This window comes from Astatotilapia calliptera, chromosome 22 (genome assembly GCF_900246225.1).
Source record: "Astatotilapia calliptera chromosome 22, fAstCal1.2, whole genome shotgun sequence".
NCBI lineage: Eukaryota > Metazoa > Chordata > Actinopteri > Cichliformes > Cichlidae > Astatotilapia > Astatotilapia calliptera.
Window position 1 is genome coordinate 1,865,375 of NC_039322.1, and position 11,899 is coordinate 1,877,273.

The window sequence follows — 11,899 nt, forward strand, 5'->3', positions numbered from 1 at the left end:
ACTGCAGAGGCTCAGGTTCATGTTCAGCCCAGGCTCTGTGCTGCAGCTCAGCCCCTCTCTCTCCACTTTCTTTACTGTTTCAATGGTCTCTGTCCAAAAAACAAGAACAAAGAAATATCTGTGAAAAAGTAGAGTTCATAAACTCAAGTCATGAATGAATAAATAAATAAAATAAAATGCAAACATTTTATTTTGAAGGAAATTTAGTTTAATTTGTTGAATAAACCCAGAAAGTTGATTCTGTTTATCTGGACTTTGTGTTATCAGTTTTAATTCTAACTATGAACAAAATGTGGTTTAGCTTTTCCTGTCATGACGTCTGTACCTCCTGTTGAAAGCAGCTCACAGAGAGACAGAGACAGCGAAGCGACAGCAGCATCAGAATACAGAGGACCAACATTTACTTATGATTTACTGCAGAATCAGAATCAGCTTCACATAGAAAAGCTCCAGTTAACAGAGAAACACAGCGACTGAGTGACGGCTCTGCTGCACAGGAAACTGATACTGCTGAAAACTGAGCATCTTAAAATGTCTTCCATCATTGATGAGGATCCAGAGTTGAGCATGAATGTGAAATACAGCAAAGGAGAGGACAGAGGAGAGAGACTGGAGGGACTGGTCCTCCTCCATGAGAATGTGGACTCCTGCACAGACCGTCAGGTCCATGTTTCAACACAGGACGGAGGTAAGTATCAAATACTGAGGCATCAGGAATCAGGAGAGACTGTTTCCATCTTCTCAATAAAATATCAAACTAATACAGATCCATCAAAGCTTTTGGATCCAGAGACTCAGTTTATTCATGGTGTGGAGGAAAGTTCAAGCTTTGGTGAAGGTGTGCAGTCTCTGCTCTTATCATGGTTTATATGTTTCTATATTTTTTAATGTTTTCTGTTTATTTAGAGAATAAATGATAAAAAGTGTCTAGTTTAAAGTATCAGTGTGTTATTTTAGTAAGTGTAGAAACAAGCTGACAGAAAAGTGTTGGAGGAGTTATCTCACAGATCAGTGGTGAAGGCAGAAATATAAGAAACAAGGAAGTGTTGCTCGACACTGTGGAGCGAGTATAACCACAGAAACTACTCGAAGCACACTTGTCACAGCTAGTTTTAGCTGACAGGAAATCAGACCAATGAATAACAACTCTGTTTTCATTTCAGCAAATCATGGAGATATTGTTTTAATGACATAATATTCATGTTATAATAACCAACATTGTCCTCATGATCTGGTCTTTGTGTGAAACACGCTGATACACATTCGTCTGTTTCTGAGTCACATCAAAGCGTTTCTCTGTCAATCAGAGTCTCTGTTCTCACATATGTAAAAGTCACCTGAAGACAAACTTGTGACAAAGTCTCCTGTAAATATCAAAACTGCTGGAATGAACTTGTTCAGCTCATCATCAGGTCGGCTGCAGGTGGAAAGTCTTTCTGACGATAAACCAATAAAATACGCTTGAAAAATGGGAAACAAATTATGATTAAAACATGTTTAATAATTAAATTAACAAATTCTTTTCTCTCCATTTTGCCTTCGTAGAAATAAAAGCCCAGAAGAAGCTTCCAGCTGTGAAAAGAAGCCGTTTCAGAGCTGTTGAAGTGAAGCTGGTGGTTCTGTATCTGCTGATTCTGGCTGGAATCACAACACGCTGTGAGGAGTTTTATTATCATGCTCATGATACACTCCCATGTTAAAATGAGCACCATGTTTCCATTCAGGACCAAATGAGTTTTGGTCTCTAAGGATAGTTTCCTCTTCATAAAAACTGCACGGTGGCATTTTAAATGGAATTCTCTGATCAATAATATGAGCTGCTGTGTGGTACAGCCTGACCAACACGTTGGTTTTGCTGACTGAGCTTCTAGTATTTCATCAGTCTGTTACTTAGCACTGATTAGCAGGTGTGTGTCTGTGTGCATGATTCCTGGCTCATATCTTGTGTGTGTTGTGGAGTGAATGTTCTTGTTGTTCCTTCAAACTCTTCACTCAACACGCTGATTCTGTGATTACATCAACAAAGCAGACAGGCAGCAGCATCTGCTGCAGACTGATGCAGGTGCAGCCACACTATGTTAGACAGTGGCCGTCTGTCATTGTGCGACTAGTTAGTTCACTTGGTGTATTAAGCAGGTAGCTAACAAGCCAATGTTAGCTCCATTCATCTCATTGGAAAATGAAAAACTTTATTTAAATCATTTTAAATTTTAAATCTTCGGTTTTGTTGCATTTCTAACCAGATATTTTGGTGAGTTTGGAAAAAGAGCAGCTGAAGGACGAGATGGAAGGTAAGAAACTATTAAAAACTGTCAGAGTTGGAGACGGATTTGAAAGGTAACTGATTTGACATTTTGAATCAGCTTCTTGTGTTAAGTTAAAAAAAAGAAACAAACCAAATGACCGCAGCTGACCTCCCAAACTAACATAAACAGGAGAAACTGTTCACAGTCAAGGGCAGCTCAGCCCTACAAACTCCTTCAGAGTAAAACAGGAAACACACAGTGAGAGCAGTACTTCCACAGGAAGTACCTGATCACATGGAAACACCTTTGATATGAGGAAGTGTTGATTCCCACAGCAGCTTGTCTGTTCTTTCAAAAACCTAAAGATAACATCTCTGACTACAGGTGTAGAAATGCTGTTTGACTCTTCACCTTCTTCCTCCACACTGAAGCACAATTATTCTGAATCTTGTCAGTGGTTTTTGTTCACAGTTGATACGTATTTAGCTCATCAGATTTCCTGTAGTTCTAACACCTCCACCCACAGGACATGTTAAAGAGCAATGGCTGCAAGTTTCTGACTCTTATTGATATTTGACAAAGCAGAGGAAGAAGATTATTTCTGTTCAACGTTTCACTCATTTTATTTTATTTTATTTTATTTTGGTTTCACTGAAATATTTCAGATGCTTTGAACAAGAGTGAAAACAACAAACTTCACTTCAAACACAATAAACTGAACCACAGTTACAACGAGCTACAGACTGAACATCAAGGTAAGAAAGTATTTAAAATTAACAAGAAAATACTAATGTCAGATAAAATTTATATTTACATTTTTTAACATGTTTTTTTCTACAGAAACAAAACGACTCAACAGTCAGTTACAGGAAGAAGTGAAGAAGCTGAAGGAGAAGATAGAAGGTAATAAAGTTTGAATAACTGATAGAAAACATCAGTGTTACACAGTGATAACCTGATTGTGTCTTTGTTTTGAATCCTAAATGTTTGATGCTGTGTAACAGTTTCTCTGTATAAATGTAAGTTTCAGTTCATTATGAATAAGAGAGAAAACCTGAGTTTAAATGAAGCATTTACAGGGAAAATGACAGGAACCAAAGATTCATGTGATACAACAGGACACAAAGTCTGACTTTAAAACATGTGTTTGACTTTAAGAGAAGTGTCCAGAAGAATGGACGAGGTTTGGATGCAGCTGCTACTTTAAATCCACTGTGAGTGAAACTTGGTCTGACAGCAGGAGAGCCTGTCAGGATAAAGGAGCTGATCTGGTGATGATAAACAGCAAAGAGGAACAGGTGGGTGTGTTTGTTCATGTCTGTGTGATCTTTGATGGAGCTGACAGTGAGTTACAAAGTTCTTCATACTGTGAATTAAAGCCACACATTGATGATAAGTATACATGTGCAAACATACAGACACATAAACAAAGCAGCACATTCATTCCATCAGAAACACAACAGTTAGAAACTATGGAGGAAAATAAAGGGGAAAAGATTGAGGGAGAGCTAACCTGTAAAAATGAGTTTCAGCCGTTAACAGTCAGCTGACCTGATAGTCTGAGGAAGGCTGTTCCACAGTTTGGCTGCAACAAGCTCAAAAGCACGATGGCCTCTGGTGTTCAAATCAGAGCGAGGGACAGTTGGGAGACGCTGATTAGATGATCAGAGAGGCCGGCTGCAGTGATAAGGTCCAAGAAGCTCTGCTATATAAGCAGGGGCCTGTTCATGCACAGCTTTATATGTTCATAACAGGATTTAAAAGAGGATTCTGAATTTCACTGTAAGCCAGTGAAGAGAAGCAAGAATAGGTGAGATATGAGACTGCAGGCCAGGTTTTGTTTGCAGCCTTGCTGCTGAGTTCTGCACTAACTGCAGACCAACTATGGAGGACTGAGAAATGCAGGTGAAAAGTGAATTACAATAATCAGGCAGGAGAAAGTATGAACTCAAAGTTCCAGATGATTGAATCACAGTAAAGATTTGATCTTTGCAATATTTCTGAGCTAAAGGAAACAAGACTGGCTGACCTTTGACATGTGAGGCTCAAAATGCAGCTGTTGGTTCAAAATGATCTTTAACAGGTGATTGGATGTTACTGGTGAGGGGGACGATGTACTGACTGACCTCCTCAGAGAAACTGAGCCAAACAGCACAACTTCAGTTTGAGATGAAGGAAGTTTAAATCCATGAAGTGATGACAGAGAAGCATTCACTGAGGCAGGAGAGGCTCGACAGAAAAGCATTAGTGTGTGTGTCATCTGCACAGCAGTGCTAGGAGATCCCATTAAAACCATTAAGCAGATGTCACAGGGGCAGCATTTATAAAGAGAACAGAACTGGTCCAAGGACTGAGGCATGTGGGACTCAGATGAGGACACACATTGATTAATATGAAGTATCTGTTTGATAAGTATGAAGAAAAGCATGTGAGAGCAGCACCAGTGATGCCAGTTTGTAGTGTGTTAATAAGAGGAGCACCATCAACAGTATGAAGGCTGCAGAGAAGTCAAGCAGGACTCAAATGGAGTCTTTATCCCAGCGCAGAAGAATCTGGTTAGTAACTTTCATGAAAGCTGTTTCAGTGCTGTGGTTTGTCTGGAACCAGGTTGGAATTGATCAAAGATCTGAAGGAGCTGACGAGCAACTTGATTTAAAACAGTGGGATGTAAGGAGGGTTGATCCCACTCACAAAGACTCTGGCTGTTTGAAAGTCAGCTGAAATGAAAGGGACTGGTTTCTAATAGAGAGAAGTCAGGGGGAGATGGCAGCAGGAAGGAGTTTGAACTCCAACAACAGAACTGGAGGAGAGACTTGGGGCGGTTGAAGAGGTACAGACTTGAACTCTGACCTGATACTGTTGATGTTGCCAGTGAAGAAATCGAAAAATGTCCACAGTCATTAGAAGACATGGGAGTGACAGCAGTTTGTCTCTGGGAAGACAACACTGACTGTAAGCCTGTCAAAGATGATACATCTGTAATTGGATAGTAGGTCAGACATGTGGAAGGTCAGCGTTATGTGTGGGGCCGACAACATGATGCACTACATGAAATGATGCTGCAGTGTTCATCAATTGTGTGGCAGTGTTGTTAGAGGGATCATCAATAAGTAAATTAGACTCATCTACTAAAATGACTTTATGAACAATAACCGATGAGAGAAGATTAGAGAATCCATTCAGGAAATGATTGCAGGATTTGGGAGGTGGATCGATTACAATACAGCAAACTGGAGATTCACATTGAATTATGAAGGAGAGGAATTCAAAGCAGTTAAAGAACCAGGATTAAATGGGAACCAGTTCAGATGATCCTTAGAAACCAAGTCAACACAAAACATTGAAATAACAGAAATGTTATAAAATGAGAGAAATCCTCATAATCCAGATTATTTTTCTGATTCAATCCAACTGAATCAAATGATTTGTTAACACTGATTCCACTGCAACACTGACTGAGCTACAGGAGGAGCTGATATTCATCGATTCTTTGGCTCTTTCTGATTTCTGCACAATGGAAGAAAAGTTTCATCACAGTTATTCTTCCTTCAGACATGTTCACAAGATGATGTCACTACAACAGAAGTGCTGAATTATGACTGGAGACAATATTTGTGTCTCTTCTCAAACAGGAATTTGTCAGTAAATTTGGAGGATTCTCTTGGATTGGTCTGAGAGCTAAACAGACATCAGGAAGATCTAAATGGGAATGGGAATGGGTGGACGGATCAGCGCTGACAGAAACGTGAGACATTAGTTTGTTTCTATTCCAGAGTTATTATTTAGAAGTGAAACACTGATGTTTTGGAAGATAGATCAGCAATACATGAGCTGAGCTATTTTCCAACAGCCCCACAAACTGAATGTAAAGAAAAGCAGAAATCCTCCTTTGAATGAACAGCTGTGCTTGAACTCTCTTCATCTGCAGTCTGTGATGACGTTCAGTTACAACAAGTCAGTTTGAAGGAATCAGGATTGAAACATGTTCAAAGCAGCGACCGACACATTTCACTTTGTTCAATTTGTCTTCATGTTTTTGTGCTGTAATGTTTCTTTTCTCACAGAACAAAAAGTGTTTCAGAGAATTCCTGTCTCTTCTTCTTTGGTGTTTGTAAAACTTCAGAACATATGAAGGAAGAAGCTTCAGTAAATATGACCTGATAGACACACATTTCAAAGTGATGTCTGTAAACAGCTGACAAAACAGTTTCAAACAGCAGAAAGTCAGCTCTGACTTCTTTTTATTCTCCATTTTTACAGCAGGAAGATTTCATATTCATCAAAGCTTGAAAGCTGTTTTAGTGTGCATGATGATTCTCAGAGAAAAGTCTAAAGGAGGGAAAGTGGGCGAGAAACCTGGGAAAGAAATACAGCAAATATTGGAAATATTCCAAAAGAGACGCATATTTATATGAATGTGACAATAGTTATGAGTTTAGTCCAGTTTCATATCAGATTTGATCTCTCTGACAGGTTCAGGGGAACAGCATGGTCAGATCCTTATTCTGGTCACTATGCAGTCTGCTGTGACGGTGATGGGAAATGGACACAGTCACTTGAATACGATAATTATGATAATAATTATGATAATAATTATGTGTACATGACCTTCATCTGTGAGAAATGAGTTTGGTGCTTTGATGTAAATGTTTGAATAATCCAACCAAAGACACCTCACTATGAAATGTCCTGCATGAGCCTCAGACTCAGCTTACAGTCTTTACTTGTTCATTCTGCATCATATATTGATTACATATATTGTCCCTCTGTGCTCTGTGCTGTACAGTAAGGTTGGAAGTCATCCACACAAAACCTTGAAGTACTTCATTACTCTGTAGTTCCAGCAAATTGTTCTAATAAAAGTCAAAGTGCAGCTTGTCTTTACTTTGCTTTACTTGGTTTATTCATCAGCCTGTTGGTCCTAAAACTGCAGTAAATGTCTTGTTTGTAAAAGTTCAGCAAAAAATATGTTTGATTAATAAGAATTTTAAAGGTTCTGATCAGCTGGAACATCAGAAGGACATTTTTTAAACCTCTGTGTATGTGAAAGTGACAGAAAGACATTAAATGTTAATTGTGTTATGTGAGTCATGTATATTTAGTTTTGCATTTTATATGGAAGTTGTATTTAATTTTTGTATGATGGATTTGAAAAACAAATATTTCATATAAAGCTTTAAGTGTTGATGACTTTAATTACAGATAAATTAACTTACTCAGTAACTTATTGGTTGAATTGTAAAACAGAGAAAACGGCTTCAGAGCTCTAAGTGTCGCTATATTAAAGGCTCAACATTTAACTTGGAGACACTTTGAAATATTTCAAAACATCAACAGAATATGAAGAAAACATCTCTGACGTCATGTTCAACACATCTATATATGAACTGAAGTTAGCATCCAGCTAATGTCAGCCTGTACTCTCATGTAATACCACTTTGTACCACAGGATGGTGCAGTGAGTCAGCATAGTCTGCACTGAGCTCACATTTGTATAGTTGTTGTTGCACTACAGCATTAGGTCAGACCACAAGTGTGTTGTTCTTTTACAATAAACAGCAACAATCAGAAAGTGTGTTTGGATTGACAACAACTGTGATGACACATTATAACCTGTTATTAAAGTTCTGCCCCTGCTTTGATCAAATGTGGGTTACTGCTGGTTAGTTAGTGTGACTTCATACAAACCTGTGTGTTACACCAGTGGAAGAAGCTTTTCCTTCATCAGTCTTCTTGTTTCTTACTATAGGGCTGAACAGCTACACTAACACTCTCTGGCTCTATGCTGCCCCCCTGTGGTCACAGTTGTAGTCAGTGTTGGTATGAAATGTTTGAAAGCTTCAGCACCACAGACAGCTGCAGGCAGCTCCACCCTCTCTGTACCATGTCTGCAACCTGTAACTTCAGTGTGTTCATTTAAACATTGAAATAAACTCTGGCTGCACATCGTTCTGCTTTTCTTTAAAAACAAAAACGGTTAAATAGTGTAAAATATGTAAATGTACAAAAGTTAGTGGTCCCAGAATAACTACAACTTTAAATAATTATAATCATAGCAAAGTTTGGCCTGATGGTGGCAGTAATGGAAACATTAGAGTACCACCATCATCACTTTAAATTTACCACATTTTATTTGAAGAACACTCAAGGACACTGTACACAGCAGAATAATAAAAGCAACAGAAAAGCAGGCAGTTTACACAATCATAAAGTCATAAGGCATAAAACTAATTTAACATAGCAGAGTGGAGAGGTTATGTGGGATAAGCTATTTTAAACCAGTGAGTTTTTGTCTAGACTTACAGAGAGAGAAGGAAGAGATATTTCTTAAATCAGGAGGTCGTGAACTCCAGAGTCGAGGAGCAGAGCAGCTGAAAGCCACGGTGGCAAGACAGGGGGCGGGGCTAGAGAGAGAAAGAGAAGAAGGAGATCTAAGACACCGAGACGGGATCATCATCAGAGATAGATGATGAACAGCCTTAAATGTGTACAAAAGTATTTTGACAATGATGTGATATCTAACTGGGAGTGATGAGATCTGTAGAAGGGGTCCTGGTGATGATACGAGCAGCAGAGTTCTGGACACATTAAAGCTCATTAATGGATTTTTGAGTAAGACCAAAAAGAAATGAATCACAGTAATCGATCCGAGCAGTAACAACACTGTGAACAAGAACGGCAGCGGCATGTGGAGTGAGAAAAGGACAGAGACGATTAATGTTGCACAATTGAAAATATGCAGACTGAGTAACATCATTAATGTGTGAATTGAACGATAGAGTACTGTCGAGGATGATACCCAAACTTTTCACAGAGGAAGAAACGGAGACCGGCGAGTTATTGATCGTTATAGTCAAACTGTTGGTTCTGGATAATGTTGATTTAGAGTCGACCAAGAGAAGCTCAGATTTGACGGTAACAGCAGTCGGTAAGAAGATTTTTACCCAGAACTAAAATGAAAACCAGAGAGCAGAAACGTAAAAGAACAAAAACAATGGTGGGGTTGGCCCGGAAGCAGAGAGGAGAAGAGGCTCAGAACATGTGGACAGTATGAAAACGGAGGAGATGAAAGAACGTCTCTGGAGGTCGGACATGTTGCTAACAGTGGAGGGGCTGCTTTGAAGATTGGCTGCAAAGGCAGAGTCTCTCTGGAGACTTGGAGGCAGACAGGAGCCCTGCTGGGGCTTGGCTGGATAACTCAGAGGACTCAGGATACTCGGAAGTTACACCTCCTCCAGCTTATCCAAGGGAACATCAAGGCGTTCCCAGGCCAGCCAAGAGATCTAATTTCTCCAGCTTGTTCTGGGTCTATCCAGTGATTCTATCATAGAAGCATGAACAGGTGGAGACGGAGGCTGCAGCCTGACTGCTCATCAGTTACCTGCTGAAGTTCAGGGTCTGGCTGCTGCGCTAGTTATGGTGTTCTTGATTACAAAAGCACCACAAGTAAACCAGGAAACACTAACTGGAACACTCAGCTGGAGGGATGAGGGAGATCATGACAAGTGTTGGAGTGACTTTGTTAAAAATTGTCATTGTTGTGCTTCGAATTGTGAACCTTGTTTAAACTGCATGATTGAAGATATTCTTGTTTCTGTTCTCCTCCCTGCATGTAGGATGGTGGGGGAGGCTACAGCTATAGTGTTCAACTGCAGGCACATTCCAGGTAAAGATTCTGGTTTCCTTATTTGCTCGGGAACGTCCACTTCCTGTCCTTCATGGGCTCACCTATGCTTGTATATGGGGGAGCATTAAGGGGGTTAAGCCATATACAGGGTGGGGGGAGATGACCCTTTTATGAATAGGGATGTTGTTAAACGGTTGTAAACATATGTTGTGTAGCAGGAAGTCACGTATACAGAGACACACACACACATACAAACACATTCACAGTGTGTGTTCTCTGAATAAAAGGCTGCGAGGGGAGTTTGGAGTTGGCTACAGGGAGCTTGTGTCAGTTCTGGGAGGCAATCTCCCCTTGCAAGCAAACCGTACCAGTGGCTCTTGTGTTCTGTTTGCAGTCTCTCGTGGTCTGAATCCAGCAGGGTCGTATGTTCAGACCCAACAACAAGCAACACAAGGGAATGCAGACAATGAATACAAACAATAAGGGAACAGACCACAGGTGGGAACAAAGAGCAGAGTCTAATCGTCAGTTTTACTCACAGAGGGAGGATAGTAGGAGCGTCGTCTCCTCCGGCCTGAGGAAACAGGAGAGTTTGGAGCTGCTGATGCAACATCATTCCAGCTGAGGAGCCTGTGATGAGCCGGCCCGTAAAATCTCCGGCGAGCAAAACGGCATCATCCAGGTGGAGTCGGCAGCTGGTGATAGGTTGTTGCTCCACGTGAGAAGGAAATCTGCACTTTTTTCTTCTTGGTGAAGGAAAAAGGGAAACCGGATAATTGAGCCTCTGATGGCCCCAGACAGGAAACTCTTTGAGGATCGAGGTGGAAGAGCTTATGAGGAGGCAGGCCAATGAGCGGGCAGCAGAGAGGCTGATCAACAACCGTGAGCAACCAGAGATGGGTGGATGATGCCCACTTTCAGCTGCAGAGCATCAGGTGCAGGCGGGGCAGCAGGTGGACAAACACGACGTCTTTGAGGACCCCTTAGAGCCCGGTGAGTACCACGGAAAATGTGCTCCTACCAGGGGTGAGCCAACGCTTCCACTTCAGCTTTTCCTCAAGAAAGGAAACGGCTACTTGCTGCCACTTGTAGGTCGGAGTCTGCTGCTTTATTTTAGTGCTCGAGATCTCCTGTCATGTACCGCCGTGTGAGGCAAGGCAGGATAGCAGATAAAATGTGGGAGTCGGAGACAGAAACCAAACTTAAAGACAATTTATTACTGACTACAAAACACCAAAACTAGACCAAGAAATACTAAACAGACGAACACACAGCTGGAGGGAATGAAGGAGGCTGTGAGAAGAAACACAAGGGAACAGATCACAGGTGGGAACAAAGCTGAACATAATCAAACTAACGAGACCAGGAAGCAAAACTAAACAAGATGCACACAGGACGAGAGACTGTCAGAGTAAAACAGGAAACAGCAGAAACAGACTGACTGAACACAGGGAACAGAGGGAGGGAGAGAAACAGAGACACGACTGGGGAACAGGCCAATCAGCATGGAGACAAGACTGACTTCACAGAGAGATACTAACACAGGAAGAGGGCGGGGACACAGAGGAGGGATGATAACAGAAAACCTGAGGCTAGACAACAAACTAAGACCTGGGACACAAACAGAGACACAACAATCATAACCAAAACTTCACCTCAGAACATGAAATGAACCAGAATCAGACGTCAAACACAAACGCTGGCTCACAGACCAGGACCATGAGCCTCCACCCAAAAGTGTTAGGATGGCTGGGTCGTTGACCCAGGGTTTTTTGAGTTTATTATATTATTTATAATTTCTAGTCTTTGGGTTTTTGTTAGAGTCATGTCTTATGGTTTGTCTCTGTGTAATCCTTAGTTGCTATATCCCCGTGTCCAGTCAGTGTCTGTGTCTGCCCTGGTCCCACGTCTCTGTTCCCTCTGTTGTAGTGCAGACTCACAGGCAGTGTGAGTCTGTGTCTTTGTTCAGTCTGTGTTATGTGTTTCCTGTTTTACTTTGAAGGTCTCTGTCTTATCTCAGTGTTGT

At 41.0% G+C, this 11,899-nt stretch overlaps 1 protein-coding gene across 1 annotated transcript; it reads left to right on the forward strand.

Moving 5' to 3' along the window:
* The first annotated feature begins 531 nt into the window (after nucleotides 1-531).
* LOC113015140 (C-type lectin domain family 4 member M-like) lies at nucleotides 532-7,130 on the forward strand. Its single transcript, XM_026157077.1, has 7 exons — nucleotides 532-688; nucleotides 2,244-2,291; nucleotides 2,906-3,001; nucleotides 3,087-3,149; nucleotides 3,405-3,544; nucleotides 5,879-5,991; nucleotides 6,720-7,130. The coding sequence occupies exons 1-7, from the start codon at nucleotides 532-534 to the stop codon at nucleotides 6,871-6,873; spliced, it is 771 nt and encodes a 256-aa protein (XP_026012862.1). The 3' UTR covers nucleotides 6,874-7,130.
* Nucleotides 7,131-11,899: the final 4,769 nt, after the last annotated feature.